General features: G+C 50.3%; 3 protein-coding genes and 1 long non-coding RNA gene across 9 annotated transcripts in view; 2 read left to right on the forward strand and 2 right to left on the reverse strand.

Annotated features, from left to right (window-relative positions):
* The window catches only part of HID1 (HID1 domain containing), a 26,408-nt gene extending 26,174 nt beyond the window's left edge, over window positions 1-234 (reverse strand). The window contains exon 1 of one of the 2 annotated variants that reach the window (XM_021415156.1): window positions 47-234. In XM_021415156.1, coding sequence (XP_021270831.1) covers window positions 47-112 — 66 coding nt within the window. In that variant the 5' untranslated portion in view covers window positions 113-234. The remainder of the gene's footprint in view (window positions 1-46) is intronic. The other variant, XM_021415155.1, reaches the window with a different exon arrangement.
* LOC110407447 lies at window positions 1,427-21,403 on the reverse strand. Of its 3 annotated transcripts, XR_002443897.1 has the most exons (7): window positions 21,300-21,403; window positions 19,796-19,884; window positions 8,323-8,450; window positions 3,731-3,911; window positions 2,087-2,183; window positions 1,891-1,981; window positions 1,427-1,587 (listed from the first exon to the last, which is right to left on the reverse strand). It is a non-coding gene; the product is annotated as an uncharacterized LOC110407447 (long non-coding RNA). The 3 variants fall into 3 exon arrangements; XR_002443895.1 differs by lacking the exons at window positions 19,796-19,884; window positions 21,300-21,403 and adding an exon at window positions 11,227-12,112; XR_002443896.1 differs by lacking the exons at window positions 3,731-3,911; window positions 19,796-19,884; window positions 21,300-21,403 and adding an exon at window positions 11,227-12,108.
* On the forward strand, window positions 1,913-18,305 carry CDR2L (cerebellar degeneration related protein 2 like). Its single transcript, XM_021415161.1, has 5 exons — window positions 1,913-1,991; window positions 12,136-12,248; window positions 13,422-13,570; window positions 14,375-14,539; window positions 15,481-18,305. The coding sequence occupies exons 1-5, from the start codon at window positions 1,913-1,915 to the stop codon at window positions 16,364-16,366; spliced, it is 1,392 nt and encodes a 463-aa protein (XP_021270836.1). The 3' UTR covers window positions 16,367-18,305.
* On the forward strand, window positions 20,618-22,928 carry MRPL58 (mitochondrial ribosomal protein L58). 3 transcript variants are annotated; one of them, XM_021415162.1, is made up of 6 exons: window positions 20,618-20,861; window positions 20,996-21,032; window positions 21,364-21,423; window positions 22,013-22,095; window positions 22,194-22,363; window positions 22,704-22,928. In XM_021415162.1, exons 1-6 carry the CDS (start codon window positions 20,670-20,672, stop codon window positions 22,786-22,788), a joined length of 627 nt encoding a protein of 208 aa, XP_021270837.1. In that variant the 5' UTR covers window positions 20,618-20,669; the 3' UTR covers window positions 22,789-22,928. The 3 variants fall into 3 exon arrangements, with proteins under 3 accessions (XP_021270837.1, XP_021270838.1, XP_021270839.1); XM_021415163.1 differs by having other exon boundaries at window positions 20,619-20,837; XM_021415164.1 differs by having other exon boundaries at window positions 20,621-20,819.

Here is a 23,071-nt window from a genome sequence, read left to right on the forward strand (position 1 = left end):
ACACACACACACACACACACACACACAGCGACATGGCGGCCCTCACCTGGGTCTTGGTGGTGAGCTGGATCACGGCCTTCCTGAAGTTGAGCTTGGAGTCCGCGCTGCCCATAGTGCGGGCTCAGGCGCGGGCAGTGCCTCACGGCGCCGCTCCCTCCTCCCCGGCTCGGGCCGCTGCCTCCATCCCTCCCCTCCCGCTGTCAAACCCTCGCGGATCGCGGCTCCTCCCCCGCCGGCCTGCCGCCCGCCTCCTCCCCCGGGCTCCGGTCCCTTCTCCATCCCTTCCCTCCCTCACCCTGCCTGCTTTTCCATCCCTTGCTCCTTTCCTCTGCCAGCCCTCAGTTTCTCTCTTTCTGCGCACAGCTCTCCCGATTTTTCCTCCCTCCAAACCACCCTCCCTGTCCCTGGCTCCCTCTGCCTTCTCCCCTGGGCCCTTCCCCCCTCTCCACCTCCCTCTACTCCTTATGCCCTCTGCCCAGACTCGTTCTCTCCTTCCCCCTGAAATTCCCCCCCCACCTGAGAGGACGTTTTGTAACCCCAGGGACCAGGGGCACAGGGTTTGCCCCTCACTAAACACTGTTGCCTTTAGAGCCATCCTTGCTGTTTTCTGCCCTGAGCAGCCCCACACACTGTGAGCAGGGCTTTGTGGGGTGCTCAGGTACAGCTCCCACAGACCTCATTTCTTCAGAGGAGGGGAGGACTCAAAGGTGTTACAAGAAAACACAGTGCTGACCCGCCTGCTGAAGAGGGTGGTGGGAGCTCTCACTTGTTGGCATGTAACTGGTACAGAAATCACACAGGGTTAATTACACCAAGTGACAAAAGGAATCATCTGACATTTCTCTCCTATTCCCTGTGTTATTTCCCTCCTCCACTGCTGTACACGAGGACCAAGTACGAGGCATCGCTTTAACGATGCAGGGACCCTCCGCTGCTGTCACAGCCAGGTTGGGGCAGCTCTCCGGCACAGATGACATCTTTTCCAGCCCCTTGCATAAACATCTCGTGTTGCCTTTTCTTCATGCACCACTGCAGGTAATGCAGTTGAGTATAAATCTGGGGAGCCCCATCACACAGAAGGTAAAAATTCATCTAAACCCACTGTCACATACGTTACTTTGTACTTTAGAGTCTCTGTTGGACTCCACAGCTAACAAGGACAAACAAATCAAACACAAGTCTGTCTTCCAGAAAAAGAAAAGCCTGGTTGACAAGCACTGACTTCTCATCAGGTTGCCCAATGGAGAACATAGTAGAGAAGACACCAGCCTAAGGTAATGCTACAGGTCCATTCATATGGGGTATCCCCTTTCACACTGGCACCAACGCATCCGAACCAGGCGAGAAGGTGCCACGTCCCCACCGGAGAGCAGGCTGGACACTCACCCGAAGCCACCGAGCTGCCTGTGGTGAGGCCGGACCCGCAGCCGTGCGAACGGGGAACCAGAGATCCCCGCACTCCGGGAGGGGAGGCTGAGGGCGGCTGGGCGTGGAAGAGGAGGAGGAGGAGGAGGAGATCGGCCTCGCCCCCCCTTCCCTCTCGCCGGCTTTCCTTGCAGCATTTCCATGCTAGAGGTCTCCACCGAGCTGCGGAGAGAGGATCTGCCTGGCTGCGCCGGGGCCCTCTTCCTTCCTTTGTGCATCCCCCGGCCCCGTGCAAGCCGAGCCCCCCCGGCTGCGTCCCCATTTAATCCCCATCCCCTGGAGCCTTCCCCGGCCCCTGCGGCAGCAGGAAGCCTCCCTCGGAGAAAGCAGAGCCCGGCAGTGGGCAGGAGCCGGTTGCCACGTCGTACCACCCGCTTCCCGGCCCGCCCGGGGCACCGAGGCCGCATCCCTGCCTCCATCCCCGCTGTCGGCGGCGGTGGGGGCCCTTTGGCGCATGCTGCTCACCTCCCCCGGGCGCTGGTGCTAAATGCTGAGCACCGACAGGATGGAGGAGTTTCAGAGCGAGGAAGAGGAGCCCTGGTACGACCAGCAGGACCTGGAGCAGGGTAAGGATGAGGAAACGGCCAGCTACCAGGGATGGAAGCCCGAGGGGAGGAAGGTCGGGGGGGAGGGGGTAAATCCCGGGTGAGGGGTGGGATACCTTCTTTCAAAGCTTCTGTTCGCTCGGCAAACGCAGCACCTCATCTTGCAGCAGCACCTCCATGGAAACGTCAGCTCTGCTGCTCCAAGCAACCGTCCTGAGCAGGGAAAGTTTGAGATGCAGGGAGCCCAGCTCTGCCCTCAGCACCAGGCAGGCGTCATTTGGTGTTACAGCAAGCTGGTTCCCCAGAAAACGTGCTGTGGGCAGAATCCAACATGGGTAGTTCTGACATTGCTTTCATCTCCAAGTGGCTGCAGGCAGAGTTATCAGGCACACTAGTTAGAAACAGACCCATCACAAATAAGGGATTGCTAAGATGTAGGTGCTGGAAGTGTTGCCCAAAGCTCTTGCTGTCCAAGCCTAAACCCAAAAAAGCTTCTAAGGCACCTAGTTACTTCTGGAGGTTTCTCCAGTCAGCTATGAAAGTAGGAAAAATTGGGAAGGAGAGAAAGGAACGCCAAGGTTCAAACAGCAAAAACAGGTTTGCTAGAGAAAGATAAGTGTTCACTAGTGTAATTTGTTTTGAAGTAACCGCCTGCATTTGCAGTAGTTCTTCATAATGCTTATCCTAAGCTGTACAGTTAGTAGCTGTGTATATCTGGGGCTTCTTTCTTCTGAATGCTTACCTTCATATTTTGAAGTCAGCATGCAGTCAGCAAGTAGCTGAAAGAAGCCCTGTATCAGAGCAGCTGCCCAAGAATGAATTGCACTGGTTTGTCTATGTACAGGGAACATTTTTTGGTAGCAAATGCAGTCACCCCTCTAACGGTGTCATGCTCTATGTGCGTTATGCTTCTATATCTGCTCCAGCCAGCTGACTGCCAGCAGAAACATTGCAGCCCAGCTGCAGTGCCTCTGCCCACCAACACTCCAGTACATTATGTCATGATTTGAAGTTTGCACAGCTTCAGCTGCAGGGCAGAGGCCCAACAGGGAACGATAGCCAGCCCACAGGGATTTCGCAGCTGGTTTTCGACCTCAATTTCTCAGTTAACAGGAAGCATTAGTAGATGGATACTAGGCCCTCCTCTCCGAAACATAACACTCAGATTAAACCAGGGCAGAGGATGAAGATGGAGCTGTCAGCTGGGTAAACAGTGCAGCCTTTGACTCCTCAGAAATTCACATTTCTAGGTGACGTCTTCCCATGGCTCAGCAGGAGCCTGGGCACTGCTCCAGGGGCAGGAGGCAGACTGAGGAGCAGCATCACTACAAATGAGTACCAGGAGTGTTGAGCAACACAGAACTCAGATTTTTAGCCTGACGCTGTCCCTGATGTCAGGTTCATGAGTCAGCACTGGCTTCCAACAATAAGAACCTTCCTCCTGCAGGTCAGGTTCTCTGCTGTGTCCCAGCAGTGTACATGCAGGAAAAACTAACTCCAGATGATGGATTCATGCTGAGGACAGGCTCCACCTTTAAGCACACACAGGACTGGAGGAAAACAGACTCAAAACAAAGCCCAACTGTGCGGCTCACTGTCTCTGTAAGAATGGGGGCTGCACAGGCTTGCACAAACTCAGGAGGAGAAATGGAGAAGGCTTTAACTGAAATCAGCCAGCTGGAAAGGTCCTGCGGGGTAATCACAACCATAATTAATTTGCACAATGCATTATGAAGGACAGTGCCAGACTTCATCCATACCTGCTATAATGGCATCCAGAGGCCTTTGGGGATGGCACAGCCTTGAAGCTCAGTTTGGAAACTGGGAGTGGAAGCACAGTGTGAGACACCCAGTGCAGCATGATTAGAAGTCGGGCTGGCGTTACTAAGAGGATTGACATCCCAATGGCCAGGGACATGCCAAAACCATGGCTGGCAGCAGCTAGGAAGGCAGATGACAAAAGCATAGGCTTAGAGACTGGTCCTTGGGAGCAAGGGTGGGAGAAACAAGCAGCAACATGAGCTAGGGTAGAGATGGTTCTGCTGTGCATCAGTTGGTTGCTGGCCTCATTGTCATCTCACAGTAAGAAATATTTATTATATTTACATCCAAAACTGTTTGCTAAATAACGGATGGCTTAGCTAGGAGCTCCATGATGATTATGTTAATTAACCATTTTAGCACCATGGAGGAAACCATGCCTTCAGTTCCATGCTGAGCACCTGTTACTTCCCTCCCCATCCTCCACAGAGTTCTCACTTGCTGAATTAACTCAGTTTTCCAAGAGAACAAATCCCAATTATTCTTTCCCTCCTGAAGGGTGCACAGCGACTGACTGCATCCATCACGTGCCTTAGAGGCAGCAGGACCCAGTTCCCAGCCTCCCACCATGTCCAAGTGGGACCAGTGCCTTCCAGAACCCTTGACCTGTTTCCTAACAGTAATCCCACACTGTTCAAGGTGATGTACCAACCACCTTAGCAGGTAGAAACACAGGCTCACATCCTAGCCAAGAGACTTGACAATTATAAGGAAATAGTAGTGGTGTCCTCTGGGGTGTCTCATTCTTATGATTTAAAGAAAGCTGTAAAAAATGGAGTTCCAGTTGCTTACTAGCATGGCTTTGCTTACTGCCAGGCTTTCCAAGCAGGAATAGATATCAAGGACTGCTTTGATTCAGTCCAGGTGGGGCTGGGGGAGCAGTGCCTGTAAGCATTGCAGCTGGACACAGCTGTGGCAAACCTTTCTCCAGCCACTGGGAGCTGTGATGTGGCTACAACTGCATCATTCCCTGTGCGCAGGGTGTAGGTGCAACCAGACCCTGAGAGAAAGAATAGAAGCTAAAATTAAATAATCTGAGCCAGGGACGCCTTTTCAGCTCATCAGAAGCATTTGTATTCAGAAGGCCATGTGCCAGCGGAAGCACATCTGGATCCACACAGAGCAGAACAGACCCAGCAGCAATCTGCCAGCCTCTATGGCCTTGATCTCCTCCTTCCCACACTCACATCTTCCCTGCCTCCCTCTTCTCTGCCAGCACTCAAGTCTAAGCCAAAGAGCAGAGAGCAGCTCAACAGGAGGGCTCCCACCACCACCCCAGCACCCTCAGGAGCCTGAACACAGCCTAAGAGTGTTAGCCAGCAGGACAAGGAACCAGAACCATCCTGTCACCACTGCAAGACCAACAGCTCCCTCCTCCTGGGCAGCCACAGAAACTTTTGGGCCAAGCCATCTGCAGTGCAGACTAAGGACCTTATGGCTGTCACCTCTGAAGGTCTCCAGATTTAAGTATCTTAATTCCTCCTCCTCTTGCCAAGCACCTGATTGCTTTGCTAAGAAGAAAAATGACACGAGGTGCTGAGCTTGCGCCACACTCCTCACTCATCCATGTGAAGACCCAGGGTCAGCAGTACACCAGTGACTAGCCCCTGGCTGGATCAGCACTAACAGCTGCTAGCAACCATACCCATTAATTTTCTGCATCACTCAGCCTACACATGGTGATCCATACAGCTGCAATCACACTTTGCTTGCCCAAACACTGGGGAGCAGGTGACACCTCAAAATCTGTCCCTCATGTTGCCTTCCTGGCAGCCCAGCTCTGCAGGTGAGCCCTGCAGCCTGCTTGCCTCCCAGCAGCTGCCCTTCGTCCTCACAGCAGGGCAGGACAGTGCTGCCTGCAGTAGCTGAGCCGCTCATTTAGCTGTGCACTGCCACAGGTAGCTTGTGGAAGTAGAAAGTTTTCAGAGACTAAAAGCTGAGCTGCTGAGGATGATCAGCAGGACTAAAGCACAGGGAAATAAGGTGACATTTAGGTTAGTCTTCAAAGAGAGGAAGGGATGAGAGCCTCCAATTCTGGGTAGAAAATATCCATATGCATTTTCCTAGAATATGGATTGTTCTGCTATGTGAAGAAAGCAAGCAAACAGGGAGTTAGAGTCCCACGCAGTGACTCCCAGGACCTGCCTCCTATCTGACACAGAAACTCCTTTCTATGACTGCCGAACCTTGGGCACATACTTCCAGCTGGGGGAAGGAGCAGAACTGGGGGAACTGCTGTGTGTTCACAGCCTCAGAGCTGTCCTGAAGGACATCCTGCCCGCAGCAGCCCCAGTCCCAGGAGATTTGGAGCCCAAGAACTGAGCATGCTCTGTCCATGGAGGCTGTCCTCCACCGCCACACATTCTCCAGTCCTCTCTTTTCCTCTCTACTAGCACTGGTGATGGGGCACTGAGTCAGCCAGCAGCCATGCAGAGCTGGGACAGCACAGAACCCATCCCGCTGCTGACAGCGGTGCTGGGGCTCAGGCACTGCTCACTTCAGTCGGTGGCCTCTGCTAAAAAGCCTTTATCCACACAGCTCTGTGAGGTACTCCCACCTTTCTGTGCACTCACACCAAATCACTACTGCTGACCATGCTCAAAAGGCCAAGAATTTAGGAAAACATCTCCAATACAAAATAAACCAGATGAGCAGGACTAGATGTTACACCACTGCTGGTCTGTACACAGCTGGGAATTTTAAAGTGATTTATACTTGTGATTTGGTTGTTGTTTTTTTTTTTCCATTAGTATCTGACAAACAGCTGTAGGCCTCTCCAAAAATTGACAGTTCTTCAGCTGGCTTAAATATCATGTCCCTTTACAGCCTTCTGGGAAGTTACTCTGGTTTATCTCTATCCAGAACACAGTGCAGCTGTCCTGGTGCTACTCAGTTACCTTCTCTCCTTCCTGAATGTTTCAGCCATTAGAGCACATCCATGCTGACCTCTTCCAACCATGCAGCCACAGCAATGGCAGATAGAGCCATGGATGGATGCTATCCTCAAGTTTCCTTGGCCCACAAGGAAGCAGCAGCTGTGGGCAGCTGTAGCAGTTGTGCTAAATTTGGTTGCCCCAGAACTGCTCAGGACCTATGTTCCCTCCAGCAAGAGCAGCCGAGCTGGCCAGCAATAGCTCCAGGTGCTGGTCCTGTTACAGCTTCTTGGCCCCCAAAACCATCATGGAGATTCCCACATGGCATCACTCTGTGCGTTGGTGTCTTTAGCCTTAAAAGAGTAAAAGCCTCTCTCTATTCACGGTTCCCTGCATCCCAACATAATTAACTAGAGCTTTGCTGCCTGGAGGAGGATGCCCACAGGAAAGTATTGGGTTCCTTTCTCCTCTTTCCTCACTTTTCTCCCCACCACCTCCCTTGTATGTATTTATTTAGGACTCTTCCTGATCCACATGCACAACTAGAGCCTCCACCAGTCACCAAGCTCTTAGAAACCATCTTGCCGACAAAGCAAACACAGGTGCAGAGACTGTTTAGATAAGGGAACAGCAGGGAAAGACACAGATACAGCCTGACCATGGTCTAAGAAGGGGCTCTGTGTTATCACGTTCTAACAAAGTAGCAAAATGCAAGTGGATGGCTGTGGGCACAGGGATGGGACTGCTGTGCGTGGGTTTGTGTAGATGGATACAGCTTATAAGCAGGGACAACCAACCTAGGGCTCAAGCACTAACATTTCCCCTGTGCATGCAGCACAACATAGCACAGACAGCACATCCCTGAGCCCCTGCCCTGCCCAGGGCTGGGATTTGCTTCCAGGGAGCGGGTGGGGTCACTGCCCTCATTGCCCACCAAGGTTTCCCACTCTTTGGCGGTGGCACCTTTGCTCCAGAGTCTAGAGCCACAGAGGCAGCACAGAGAGCTGCTCTTGTTGCTCTTTGCTTGCCTTGAACCCCTGCAAACTACATCTGTGTGGCCACAGAAGCTTCCCCCTGCCAGGGCTGCTTGCAAAGCCAAAGACAGCCCACAGGTTCACAACAAACTACACAACAGAAGGAAAAAAAGGAAGAAAAGGAAAACAACAGCAAGCAGGCAGTCCAGCAAATCTTATTAGACTGAAAGAACTGCCCAGCACCAGCTCAGCCCAACTAGAACCATTCTCTGACTGGGTATGTTGGCATGGCTTTTCCACAAATGCCTGTAGGTTGTTTGTGAGATGTGCCATGGCACTTGCTTCATCTGCAACCCAGCACATTCCCTTGCAAAGGCTTGTAAGGGCTAAACACTGATTCCCTCCATCACCTATCACAGAGCAACAGTAAGTGATATACAAAAGCTGATCTTCGTTGTGATGTATCTGGACAGCACAATTCCTTGCAACTAAGGAGAAAAATAAACGAGCAGTAAGCACACCCTACCCTGGGGTAAACCAGTATAGCATCATTTATTTAGATTTTGAAAGGAATAATTGCACCTGCCCTTGACTGTAAGTATCCGTGTGTAATGGAGCAGACAGCAAATGCAATTAAATTAAACGTCAACAGCATTAAACATCAGTTCTTAACTCTCAACCTACCCCATCCATCAGCTCACAGTCACCCTCTGCACTTCCTCCGGAGGCCGTGCACCAGGATTCCACTCACTGCTCCTCCCCAGTCCTCAGCAGGTGAATTCGTTGTTGGCAGCAGCAGCCCTCACTGCAGGCTGTTTAGGAAGGGACCACAAGTAATTCCTAAATAGACATTGAACCAAAGGACACATCCTGCATAAAGTCCTGCACGCTGTGAGCCAAAGAACCTGTAACACCCCTTGCAAGCCTGCCTGGCTCACACAACTCTGGATCACCACCAGCTCTCCCCAGGGACAGAGAGGCACTTAAACCCCTGTAACTGGCTGTATCAGCCCTTCAGTCCCTGCTGAAAATCCCCAGACTTCAGCATTTCCTAAGGACACGGACCGGGTTTTTCCCATCCTGACCACCTAGAAATCCAGGGACAGCTGGGTTTCATATCAGAGAGGATGGGGGAAAGCCTAAAGTGGTGCTCTGGGTTGTGGCTTCCTCCAGAAAGCTGTATTTACAAGGACAGTGAATAGTTACCAGATCACAGTTGTGCCAAGAGCTGCTGAAACATGCCCTGCCTAGGTCCCTGCAAGCAAGGATAGGGAAAAGCACCCTTCAGGGTGCCTAAAGAGATGCAGGCCATCACCAGGAACACAAAAACAGCTGCAGACTTCTGCCATAATGCAAGCTGCCCCAGCCAAGAGGCATCCAGCCCCACAGCAGCACATCTGCCTGCATGAGGATTGCTGCAGGATGCTGCTGCAGGCAAACACCCTGTGCTTTGTTCCCCAGCCTCTTTAAAAGAGTGACAACCTGCTGCAGATCCAGGATTTTCTTGGAGGTGTTACCCAGTGATGCAGAGCCAGCACAATTACCTCTGGGTCACCTCCACAGCTGCAAGACAGTTGCCTCCCAGGATGAAGGGAAAACACTGTGCAACAGCAGCAGCTCCCCTGTGCTAGGCACTGCCCAGATCCAACCCCAGCTCCGCTCTGCTCTCTCTCCTCTTCATCTCCCTCCTTGCTTTCCCGTAGAAGCTCACAGGGAAGCATAGCCCCCTCTCTCTGGACACACATCTTTGTTTAGGGACGCAGAGCATCTCCTTGGCTGTATTCATTTGCAGGGTCATGGTCACCGCCTCTCAGAGAGGATTTGATCAATGCTGTCTCCCCTAGACCCCTCCCCAAGTCTGGTATTCCTAAGAGCACTGTTTTTAAGTTGAATGTTGGCTGTTTCACGGGTGCTGCCTTCAGCACTGCCATGCTCCATGGCTTCATTTCTCCTTCTGCATGGAGCAGGGAGGGAGGCATCACACTAACTGCTAAATTAGGGCAGCCTGTACAGCACTGGCTGCCCAATCCGATGGTGGAGAAGCAAAGAGGAATACAAAAGCCTCGGGGGAACTTTGTAGAGAGAATCCCTGAACAGTCCATACTCCATTGGAACATCCCACCGATAAATTCACACCCAGCCCCAAGGTTACTGTGGTCTCTACGGAGAGAAACCGTGTGCTACCCAAGCCTGCTTGAGCTAATCACAGCTTTTCTCATCGAGATGAATCTGCTCTAAAGAAGACATTAAAACACTTCCCTACAGCACCCCCTCCTTCTGACAGCCCAGGGAAAACAACAGGTGGGAAGGAAGGGACTCAGCAGGTGCAGGGCAGACAGGATTAAGCGGATGCTTCAGCTGGCAGACAGGGAGCATGCGTGATGATGGCTGAGGCCATTTAGTGACACTGAAAGGACCAATTCCCCCACATCCTTTAAGCCTGGAATCTCTCAGGCCCTTAAGCTCAAAATGGAAAGGAATCAATTTCCTTCTTGGAGCTCAGCCCCATTCTTTCTTCTTTCCCACTTGTCCCCAAACACCACCCATTTCCCCCATTAAATTATTGCTGACAGAGCCCTTTAAATTACAATGTAGGTTCTCACACTAACTAATCCACTTAACTCAACTCCAGCTGATTAAATTGGATGCCATATGGTGAGAGAGCATTGGGGTAATCCATGGGGACGGGCACACACTTGACTCATTACCCGAAGCCCTCTGCTCCATGCCAAGCTCTCCTTGCTGCAGAGATCAGATAAGACGGATGTGATTTGCAGTGTGCCCCTCTCCAGCAAGGACATGTGCTCTGGCAAGGTGGCAGTACCATTAAATGCCATGCCAAGCAGCTTAAAGGCACAAGTTCTCCTCTGTCTTTGCTGGTGTGCAGCTGTTTCTCCAGTCCCCAGCTGACACACCAAATACTCCCCTGAGAGCACTTTGGAAACCAGAGAAATTCAGCACTTGACAAAAAGAAGTTTGTCTTAGAGGGACATAGTCCCTCTAGCCCAGTAGGGCTCACAGCCCTCAGACCAGGTTGCCGCGTGACAGCAATAACTATGATTAAAAAGTCATTTCCTAGAGTAGCACCCTGAACAAGGGCACTGCTGAGAGTCCCTTTCCACAGGGAAGAGAAGATCTGAGGACATGCAACAGCTGCTGGGGAGGTGGTCCCCAGCACCACTGGGGCCAAAGCAACCATCAGTCAAACTAATAGCACGGCAGCACTTCCCACAGCATTATCCAACAGGAGGATCACATCCCCGCACTCCACCCATACAAGAGATTGTGTCCAAGCAGCCAGCATCAGCCTCATTTTACAGCATGATATCCAAAATGAGCAATTTTCCCAGGCACGGGGAATACCCAAGGAGTCCTGATTCTCCTCCTATTGCCCTATTAGTAAGTCATCACTGTTTCCCAATCAACTGCATATCCAAATTAACTGCAGAGAGAAACTAGAGCTGCTCTCAGCCCCCAGCAGAGCCTCTATGAAACATGTTGTAGCTACAAGTTGGGGACCAGCATAGCTATGGGCTGAGGAAATACCAAGGCAGGAGCAGTAACACACACCACCATCTGTTTCCTTACCTTCTTGCTTTGAAGGCTTAGGCTCCACCACCAAACAAGCCAGACACTCACCATGAAAGCATCAAGGGAAATGAACACCCATGCAGTCACCCAAGGTCAGGCTTTATAAAGACAACCAACTGTTGTGAAAGCAAAGGGCTATAATCAGAGCCAGCTGTGCCACCACAGGCTCACAAACAGCATCACCTGAGGAGCTCAAGCTTTGGCCAACACAGGAATCACAGAGTCCTGGGATGGAGTTTCTTTACCCAAGACAGCAAACTCAGTAATTTAAGCAGGTCACACTGGCAATGTCTCTTTTCCCTACACTCTTCCTAATGCCCAAAAGTCTCAGCAGCCTCCTCAAAGCATTCAGAGTTGGCAGCGAGGGAATACACAGTGTCAGTCCTCGCCTCGGAGCTGCCCCAGGGAGTGCAGCAAGGCTGCAGAGCTGCCAGCCCCCAGGGCCGTGTGTGGTTCTATTGCTTATGTCGCTCTGTTAGCGGTGATGGATGGAGACTGACAGGAAGGCAAGGCAATCCCTTCATTAGAGATAATAATATCATTTACAGAGCATCCCCAAGGCTCCGCAGGGCTTCACCAACCCTTGCTCTCATCTTGGAGGATGCTGAACCCCACAGGGGACGGGGATGAAGATGGGGATGGGATGGGGGACTGATCTGCAGCCTCAGCCAAGCCTTGTGGGTCTGATCCTGGCTGTACAGTGCATGGTGCCATGCAGAAAGGTGATGTAGGATGTCCCAAGCTAAGCCGCTCCTTGCTCCTGCAGCCTAGCAAAATGGAATAGGGCAGATTCTGAATGTCCTATAAATGTGTATCCGCATCAAAACCTGCTGCTAAAGCAGCCCTGTGCAAAGCAAGCTGTGCTTAGAGCAGGAACCACAGCAACTTTGTCCCTTCTGTTTTCAGACTTGCACTTGGCTGCTGAGCTGGGGAAGACACTGCTGGAGCGCAACAAGGAGCTGGAGGAGTCTCTGCAGCAGATGTATGCCACCAATGAAGAGCAAGTGCAGGAAATTGAGGTAGGGACACACACTGGGGACAGGAGTGGCTGTGTTACTGCTGTCACCTCAGAGTGACACCGCCAGTCCCAGCAGCACAGACTGCAGGAAGGGATGTGCCACGGGGGATGGAAGCTGAAGTCCCTTCCATATGTGCCTGCAGAAGGGTGGGTTAAGGTCAGCCCCTGCACAGAGGTTCACTCTTCCCCTGCATAGATGTGCACCAGATTTTGGCACCAGAGTTGGTTGTAGCTGGGGCATGTGTGGCCTCTTCCTGCCCACCCACCAACCTCTGTGCTCATTTCTCAGCACTCTGCTGCTGCTTTTCCTTGGTTCCAGGCACTCTTAATCACGTTTGTTCTCGGCCAGCCCCTTGGCACCCCCTGAACACAGCCTCCTTTGTCCGAGACACAAAACAGCTCTTTCTCAAAGAGCTGCAATCTGCAGTGCTGCTTCATGCACCCTTTGGGGTCAGGGCACTACTGCCCATGGCACCAAGCTGAGAGGCTTAAACTCACTGCGCAGGGTGGGTTTGCATCCACTGGAAGACTTCCAGACATCCGTGAATTAAAAAAAGATAGGAAACCACTGATTGACAAAGGCACGGGGCAGAGACAGGCAGGGAACTCCCAGCATGTGGCACTGCGAGGAGCGGGGAGAAGGGCTTTGTGCCTTCACAGCCCTGGATTTAGGGTCTGATCCCAGCCAATGCCCTTGTGCCAGGCTGTGCAGGGTGAAAGCTTTCAGACTGCTGCAGAGGCTGCAGGGAGGGGGCTGTGGCCGCAGCTCTCACATTTCACAGGTCCAGATTTTCTGCAGCCTGAATTCCTACAGAAATGCAGCCTCTGTGATTGATCTGTCAGATGATGCAGTAACCATTGGGCCAAGTACACGCTGCTCCAGTGAAGGGTCGCATTCACAGGGATATCAACTTCCTTGGGGTATTGTGAATAAAAAAGAAGACAAGTAGAGAGAGTGAGGGTAGCGGCCTTCACAGAGGATGGGGGGAGATCAGTCATGTTTTAGGCACATAATCATGTAGCATGAATGCCTCCACTGGAAGAGGCTTCAGTCAAGTAGAGGATAAACTGGCCACAAGACACAATGAAGCTAAGGCTGTAGGAACTTCTGCCCATGAAACAATCTGGATTTGGGATGTGGAGTGTTTTTTTTTCCTCTTTTTTTTTCTTGCAGTATCTGACCAAGCAGCTGGAGATGCTACGGCAGATGAACGAGCAGCATGCCAAAGTCTACGAGCAGCTAGACCTGACAGCACGGGACCTGGAACTGGCAAATCAGAAGCTCGTGCTGGAAAGCAAGACATCCCAACAGAAGATACAATGGTACAGCCTCCTCTGGTCCCACAGTGAGGCTGGGAGTCCCATCCCACCTTCCCCCTGCCCCAGGGCTCAGCATGCTCTCACTGCTCCAGCCATTCCCTTATCAGCCAGGTTTGGCAGCTGGGACCAGGCAGAGGGAGGCACAGAGCCCTTCCTGCATGGAGGATGAGCTTCCTTCAATAAGAAGCACATGATGGTACAAGGGAGGTCCTGAGCACACAGCCCAGCAGTGCACTAGGCACAGATCCAGCACTTAGCTAGACTAGTTTGTCGATAATTTCTTCTCATACAGTAGCCTCATGATCAAGGTCATCCCTGGAAACAGACTAAGCCATGTCCTTGTGCTACACCATCTTCTGCAAACAGATGGGGGGAGTCTCAGAGAAGAGGGGGATTTTTGGAGCAGCTTTAAGAACTGTGCTCACAGCCAGAATAAAACAAAATCTCTGCCCAGTGTTTACTTCTACAAGAGAAACAAGAGGAAGAGTGAAGTGCTTGAGCCCTTGTAGTGCAGAGATATTCCAGGATAGTGCTCATGTCCCAGAGCTGACTCAGCCAACAGATTTGAGGACAGAGGGTCTCCTGTTGGTTCTATCCCTTGGCACTGCTTCAGTCCTCCCTTTTCTACAAACTGCCCCATCCAAAAGAGAGAGCAGCCTCTGCCATGACAGCAAGCACTGTCACGCTCTCAGGGCACACACTAGGACCTCCGTAGATCGGCTTTCTCTATGGGGAAAAAAAAACCCTTTCAAAGATCGGTGACCGCTGTGCCCAACTCCTCACCTGTGCTCCCTGCTCTCTCTGCAGCTTGACGGAAACGATCGAGGGGCTGCAGACCCAGGTGGAGGAGCTGCAGAAGCAGGTGGAGGAGATGCGGAGCTTGGAGCAGCTCCGCATCCGGCGGGAGAAGAGGGAACGGCGCCGAACAATCCACACCTTCCCCTGCCTGAAGGAGCTGTGCTCCAGCCCCAGGTATGGAGCAGGGAGGGCAGAGCCATGCCTCCGGTGCCCCTACAGCCTTCTGCCCTTGTCCTCTGCCCATCCGCAGGGAGGCAGAGGGTTAGCCTCTTTCTCTGACAAAACCCGGGACAATTCCAGCAACTCCCATAGCCCCAGCAGCACAAATCAAGCTATACCACATGGCACCACATGCTGTACAAACACCTTCAGCACTATTGCACACTTGAGCGTCTTTAAATCCCTGCCACCACGCTAATTCACTGACCCTGTGAGGATGTTTCTTGCTCAGCTTTGTCCATAACAGAGGCTTCTTTAAATAGATAAGCAATCAGTAAAGTTTTTTACTGAAAGCATTCACTACCAGAGGATACAAACAGCAACACAAGGGGTGTTATGAGGGTATAACCTAACCCCCAGCAAAATCCACTTCACATCCCAGCGGTTCTTCCCCCGCAGCCCCCCCGTATGCCCTCGTGTCTCATGCCCACAGTGTGTTGCCGCTCTGCAATCGGCTCTGAAGGTCGCTCTGCCCTTCAGTAACTTGGAAATCTGTTCAATACCCCCCGCCACCCACCATGCCTCCCAGGGGAAGCCACGGAGCTTTCCTTTTTCCAATCTGTTCTAACAAGACAGGATGCCACAGGCATCCTGAGGAGGAAAAAATGATTTCCCAGTAGAAGGGGGAAGTGCACTCTATTGCTTCCCAGGAAGGGAGCAATGAAGAAGAGGAAACTCATCACATCAGCATCTCTTCCTGCCTCCTCCTTGCTTTGTGAATCCTGGAGGATTTGGAACTGGCTGCCCAGGGAGATGGTGGAGATGTGGTACTGAGGGACATGGTCAGTGGGCATGGTGGGATGGGCTGGGGTTGGGCTGGATGACCTTAAAGGTCTTTTCCAACCTTAATGATTCTATGATTCTTTGATTTGCTCACACATTTTCTACTCTTCCAGGTATGAAGACAAGTTCCAGGTCCACAGCTCCTCAACAGAGTTCAACCAGAAGCCGCTGGAGCGGGAGAACGAGCGCCTGCAAGCCATGGTGGACTCCTTGAGGTCCCAGGTGAACCAGGAGAAGCAGCGGAAGGAGCGGGTTGAGCGGGAGTACACCTCTGTGATTCAGGAGTATTCGGACCTCGAGCAGCGCGTGTGTGAGATGGAGCACTGCAAGCTGCGCATCAAGGAGCTGGAGGCAGAGCTCCTGGAGCTGCAGCAGATGAAACAAGTCAAGAAGTATCTGCTCAGCAGGGAAGACAACCTGTCCGAGGCCCTCCTGGAGCCACTGAATAACGCCCCAGAAGCAGACTACATCGACCTCTCAGAGGAAGAGGGAGGGAAAAGTCACGGGCAGTCAATGACACCTTCCCCAAATCACCCTGTCCGGAAAAGCTGCAGTGACACAGCTCTCAATGCCATCGTCACCAAGGACGCCGTGAGCCGGCACGAGGGCAATTACACGCTGCATGCCAACAACGTGCGCAAACGGGGCATGTCCATCCTGAGGGAGGTGGACGAGCAGTATCACGCCTTGCTGGAAAAGTATGAGGAGCTCCTGAGTAAATGCCGGCAGCACAAGGACAGCGTGCGTCACACAGGGGTCCAGACCTCCCGCCCTATCTCTCGTGACAGCTCCTTTAGAGACTTCCGGGGAGAAGGGTTTGAGCTGGAAGAGCGGAAATCCATGGAGAAGACCATCAGCAAACATGTGGAGGCCGTGGACAAGCGGCTGGAGCAGAGTCAGCCTGAGTACAAGGCTCTTTTTAAGGAGATCTTCTCCCGCATCCAGAAAACAAAAGCAGACATCAATGCCACAAAGGTGAAAAACAAGAGCAGCAAATGAGCCCTGCCCCTCTGCGATCCCCGCGTGCTATCCCAACAACCAAGTCTTCTCTTCCGCTCCAGGAAACATCACCAGCCCCACTGCTTTGAAGGTTTGAGAGGCACTGTGTTATGTTCTTGTATGCGAAGGGAGCATTCACAGAATAATTGCAAGAAAATGTCACAGAGACTCAGTTCATATTTTTAAGCTTGGGCTCTGGTGACTTGTTAGACAAACTGTACATTGTAGTTAGAGGATTTCAGAATCTGTATAATGGATCTCTGCATGAGCCAGACATCTCAACAGCAACAGAAACCACACCACAAAGAACTGTTCACCTCCTCCACCCTTTTCAGCTTGTCTTACGGCCCAGTTACCTGCGAGCAAAAGCCTGGATGTCCTCCAGCACTGCAGCAGCTGGAGTGCTGTTTCACAGCAAAGCAGTAAAAGCCATCAGAACTTCCGGGGCTGCTCAAGAACACCAGCCCAAGCCTCCACGTTGGTTTTATGGCTAAGAACTTACACTTGTACCCAAGAGACCTTTCCCCCACCTTTCCCCTTCCCCAAAGGGCAGTATATTCTTGCTGTTCAAGCCATTCTCTTGACAGTCAGGTTTTTCAGCTATTTACAATGCAAGCTCATTGCGACTGGAAAAACTTGAAGAGAAACATAGAACTGATTGTTCTGTCTTCGTGGATGTCACTTAGTAACTCACTCCACACCCTCCAGACTTTGTAGGCATATGGGATTTCCTTGCTTTAAATCTCTCCCAGTATTTCAGCCCAGGTGAATCACTGTGCCTGGCAGGAACTTGATGACCAGGGCTTTCCCATAAGCTAGATAAGAAGTGCTGTTACAGTATCAGAGACATTCGTTCACCTCACCGTCTGGGTACCAGCCCTCTGCACTGTGCTATCCAACAGGATGTCATTGTCTCCATTGCAGCAAGCTCCTCCGATACAGCTCGCATGGGCTTACAAAGCTGCCTAGCAGTGACTTACGTGCAAGTAGAAGGATAAAGCACCACACTCGTACAGCATTGGGACCACTGGCCTGGCAGCAGTGCTGATCACACATTGCCCTGTGCTTTTGCTCTGTGTTCCCAGTCAAGAGGACAGATTTCAGTCTTCTGTTGAAAATAATCTATCTTGGCTGAGATACCGTCTCCAAAGGTCATCACCTCTTATGTTCCAGCTCACTTTCCAGCACTGAAATCTCTTCGCTTTTGCTTCCACAGACATTCACACACAGCCAAAAGGCCACCGCAGTCTCAGGAATCACCAGTTTCCATTTTTCATAAACTAGAAGTTGACCTTGTATGGACAGACACATGTTTTAGGCAGAGAAGCAGTATTTCATTACAGCTTAGGCAACACCCTGAGCACTAAGCCACAACAAATGAGTAGTTCAGTGTAAGCTACCTATTCTGTGCTGGCCTGGAGAAACTGTAGGCCAAATTTGGATTCTGTTTTCACCAGCTTACATCCCAAAATTTTGGGTAAATAGTTGGGATTTTTCAACATTTATTTATGTCAATCCGAATTTGGCTTTGGAGGGGGAAGACTCTTAAAACTTAACTATCCTCCAAGTCTCGAGCCTTGACACTATGAAGAGCTACCTTTCTTTCACTCACAATGGAATTAATGCAAAAAATATCCCCTCAGCCCTTTGTCTTTTGTTAAGCTGAGTACCACCAAGGTAAGTCTGCAGGGTGCGATGCCCAAACCCACCCGCTCCAGAAGCCTTCTCCTCTACTCCCCACCACCACACGCTCCTTGCTTCCATGCTCTGCATCTTCAGGTGCCCTATGGCCCCTGGCTCAAGAAAATTAGGAGCCATCAGCACGATTGTGGCTACCAGCTCTATAACAGTATGGAGAACCTTCATGCCTTATTTATTTATAATGGAAAGCAGTTGACTAAAAATAAATAAATAAACAAAATGAACAATGGCAACAAAAGCTTTGTGCAGTTGATTTTCTCAGAGTATTCCCCAGTTTCTGTGCTATTACAGGAGCTGGCATGACCAGCTCCAATGCCCTCATACATTTGTACTAGGGGATCTCTGAAGAAATGTCATTTTAAGTCAGCTAGTGTTTACTCTGTAATCATCTGGTTGTTGCATACGCGTGGGAAGAGGATTGCCTTCACTTTCCATTTTAAACAATAGTGTGTGAATCAGCATCCCAGTTAAGCATACATCAGATTAAATATATTTTCAAATGCTTTATTCTCTTCTCAGATAAAAAGAAACACTGGTACTCTCAGAGCTCAGACTTTCTTTAAAGCTCCTTTTACTTTTAGGACCAGCACAACAATTATGTCTTTGATTATCATGTACGATTTGGGTCAAGTAACTGCTTCAGGCTTCTTTGCAGAAAGCAGAGAGAATATGCCAAACTATACTGCTGCATTATTTATATAATGCACATGTTATGCACTTGGACTAAGAACATTTGCCACGTAATGAAAACACTCTTCACTCAGAAGTTTATAAAACTGCACGATTTCTAAGCTTATAATTCAAATGTTATTTTTATTTTGGTTCTTTTTTGACAACCAGACATCAAAAAATGACTGATATAATTAACACGATATTATTGCTTTGTCTAAGAAAGAAGCAGCTGCCATATATCTGCAGATTGTTCAGCAGACTGCTGAGGGCATTCTTTCTGCATCCAAAAACATGAGTGGCCATATATATATGTCCTGATTCAGAGTCACTTTGTTATTTTTTTTTCTTAAATTAGACTTCCAGCAATCAAAGGAGGAAAACAATAAGTACGTTTCGACCTTTTATCCCACCTTCTATTTAAACTTTTCAAGTTGCCTTGAAAATACCAAAGAAAACTCCACAACTTCATCTGAAGAGGTAAGAGGAGTATTAAATAACCACATTGCTGCAGAAACTGGTCTAACAGAAAGCAGCAGCTAGTTCATAGCACACCCCAAGAACTGGGACAGGAAGAAAACAATAGCATATCCAATTAAAATGAATAAGTACAACAAAACAGGAAACTACTAATTTCAGAATTTATCAAAAGTAATTCCCCTGTTCAGATCACACCACTAAGATTAACGAGGACAGCTTGTCAAGAATTCAGTTTGAACTGAATGTGGAAGGCGACATTAAGACAAGCACGCTTCCATCATTCCAGTCATCCAAGCAGAGCTCATTCTGCTTTTTACAAAGGCTTTCTGGACACCTGTGCCAGCCAGCAGTGTGGGAATGAAGCACGAGCAGGGCTGCCCGTTTCAGACCTGTCTCAGTGTGGTTGGATGACCTTCACGCTCCCTCCCCAGCCCCTCTGCACACCGCACAGTAACACCGTTCTTGGCACGTGTCACCAGCACAGCAGTAATGCTGACATGTTTAACAGCAGTTGGTAAAATGAGTCATCTTGCTTTGGAGGTTTCACCCACCCTCTGGCTACAAATCACAACAATTTACCTGTTCCCTCCTTGAAATTAAGGTCATCAGATGGCACAGTCTATCTCTGACAGTTCTGCGTTTTCTCCTTCAAGCATTCCATTTTCAGGCTGGGGAAGCAGAGCAGAAGCCCATCTTTACCTGCAGGCCCATGGTTCAAACCCAGAGATGTGGTTATGACAGAGCACGGTGCTGCGAGGCCCCCGAGCACTGCCAGCTCCCCTCAGAGCCACTGACCCTCGCCCCACAGCCCCTGCTCCCACTTCGGGGTCAGAACTCCCATTGCCCAGCTGGGGCCCAGCCCCACAGAGCGCTGTGCGTTTTAAGCACCATTTTGACTTCATCCACAGGTTTATACACACAGTTGTCAACTCCTGACAAACTGGCCCTGACAACGGCCCCATCCTTGCCTGGAGAGCTTTCCCGACGCCAGAAACAGCCACTCCCGCCCACCCAGCACAAAGCCCTGAGGTCAAGACTGAGCGAGGGCTCCAGCAGCCATCAGCTGATGGCTCCCCAGGGGTTTGCTCCTCCCCTGCACCCTTTCCCCTTCAGCATCTCTCCTAAAGATCTGAGAAATACATTAATAAAGGTTAGTACATGTGCACGTGTATATATATATATATGTATATTGATTGTGTACATGTATTTTTTGCTCGTTTAACACGCTCCTGTGCCCTGAGGAGCTGCCACATCAAGCCAAAGGTGCCCCAACCGCCCCCTGGGGCTTCCACAGCCCCGGCAGCCGTCCGGGCCCCAAAGCCCACCTCGGCACCGCACGGCCCCACGTGGGCCCCGGAACGCAGCGCGCGGGCGCCGCTTCCAGGAGGACGCCATTTCGAACGACGCCGTTTCCAGGGGACGCCGTGCCGCAGCGCACTGCGGAAGCGCCAAGATGGCGGCGCGCGCCTTGCGCGGGTCCTGGGGGCTGCGGCTCCTCGCCGCCCGCTTCTCGCAGCGCGCTGCCGCCGGCACCGAGTTCCGCAGCGCCTACAGCCTGGACAAGCTGTACCCGCCGCGAGACGGCGGCACCGCCAGCGACCCGGCGAGTGGGAACGGGATCGTGAGTGGGTGGGATTGTGCTGAGGTGGGCCCTGGGGCGCAGCAAGGCATCTGGGCCACCCTGCAGCAGGCAGGGCCAGGCCTTAGGTGCCCGTGAGGCTCCCTGCTGCCCCACGGCCTCTCTCCTTGCCTAACATTGCCTCCCCTCGTGTTTTCCAGGAGGAGGCGAAGCCAGCGGCCCTCAGCATCCCCATGGGTGAGTGTCATGGCTCAGTGGAACTGATCCAAAGTGTTTATTGCACATGAAAGCACATAGTACAGTAGCACGGAGCCAGCATCATGCTGTGGGCTCTGCGTGCTTTAAGAACAAATCATTCATTTTTTCTGTCCTCATGACAAATAACAAATATTTAGAAAATGTAATTAAAATGGACTGATTCTAGAAAAGCCAGTGCTTAGTTTGAGCTGAAAGCACCACCAGTAGGCTTCTTTCGGTCTCACAGCATTTTGGGACATCACTTACCTGTGTTCCTCACTACAAAGCTATGGGCTGTTTCCCAGGTCAGCATGTTGCTGTTCTCTTCCAGACCGACTGACTGTATCCTACAGCAGGAGCAGCGGCCCTGGTGGGCAGAATGTTAATAAAGGTATGAAAGAGGTTCTCAGACTTAAGGAAAAATCCCAATTAGCATCCAAGCCTGAAAGCTGTTCTCTATGGTCTACAGTAAAATACTGTGAGCTTGAAATTAAAAGAGCACCTTTGTGAATTTTTCATTATTACTTACATTTTAACACAACTCCTAAGACTTTCCAATGCCTGAGACCAGGAGTAGCAGTCGTTCTCTCAGAAGCACTCTTACTGTGTCACAGGAAACATCATCACTTCTGTAATCTGTTTTCACTGAGCATACAGTAAGCCAGCTGGATTCTTAAGCTTTCCTATGCAATAAACTGTTGGCTTAGCTCAAATAAGGAAACAACAAATATTTCCTGTTCTGCCAGGTAGGTATTAGCCAGTAATAGCAGTAAATCTTGTAGTGTGTAGAAGTGCAAATACCGTAACATTGTCTTTTAGAATAGTATGTAAAAAAAGTAGCAAGAAATAAATCATGATCCTTCAGGAAACTCACACTGGAATCACCATATGTTCAAAGCCAGCATTGAACAGACTGAACTGCTTCATAAAACCCAGGAAGGCTGCCTATTGCATTGAAAAAGTTCTGTTTTTCCTCCCAGTGAATACCAAGGCAGAAGTCAGGTTCCACCTGGCATCAGCAGACTGGATCCCAGAAGCTGTGAGAGAAAAAATGGCATCAATGGTAACTACCCTCTCCCTTCCAACACTTTACAGTTCCAGCAAAAGTATGACAAGTCTTAACAAAGTTTCAGTGATCGCATCATGCTTTTACCTCCTCAGCACAGAAATAAGATAAACCGAGCTGGTGAGCTGATTGTGAACTCTGAAGAGAGTCGCTACCAAATGAGGAATCTGGCGATTTGTTTAGAAAAAATCAGAGTCATGGTCACAGAAGCTACTGAGAAGCCCAAGGTGGTGTCTAAGGAGACTGCGCAGCAACTCGTAGCCAGGTACCATTGTTGAGATTGCCTTTATTTGCACTGTTCACTGGGGAGGGAAAATAAAAACAATTTGCTGTCATTCTAGAAGCAAATCTGTAAACACAACAATAGGATCTTTTGGTTAAAATAGTGCACCAGGGACAAAAACTATATTCTTAGGAAACATTTTAATGTGACTTGATGGCAGATACTTATTTAGATTTTCTTTAAACAAAAAAAAACAACAAACAAGGTAACATCCCAAGTACAGGGGATGTCCAATGCCTGTGGACATTTGTCAACTCGTAGTTGAGTATCTATTCAGAGGGGTTTTTTTTGCACACTAAAGAATCTTTTCATTGTGTTCTAGGGTAGAAAAAATGAACCGTGAACGATTAAGACAGAAAAAGATACACTCAAATATAAAACAGAGCAGGAAGGCAGATTTCGACTGAGAGCAGCAGAGATGGAAGTCTTTGGTGTACTACTTTTATAAGGAAATGTTGTTGGCAACTGCAGATGGTGCTAAACTGAGCTGGATAAAATGAAATCTGTCTAAAAAATGTAAATAAAAAACATGTTTAGAACCTGCTGACTTTTTGTGCTTCGTCTGGTCCTTTGTATCTCTGTAAGAGCTCCCTCTGCTGCTGAACGTGCAAGCAGCAATAGATCTGGTGGGAAAGGAAGGAAGAGTAGAAGCTTTCTGACCTCCAGTGTAAATAACAAACAGAGCATTCA

This window comes from Numida meleagris, chromosome 17 (assembly GCF_002078875.1).
Source record: "Numida meleagris isolate 19003 breed g44 Domestic line chromosome 17, NumMel1.0, whole genome shotgun sequence".
NCBI classification, from domain to species: Eukaryota; Metazoa; Chordata; class Aves; order Galliformes; family Numididae; genus Numida; species Numida meleagris.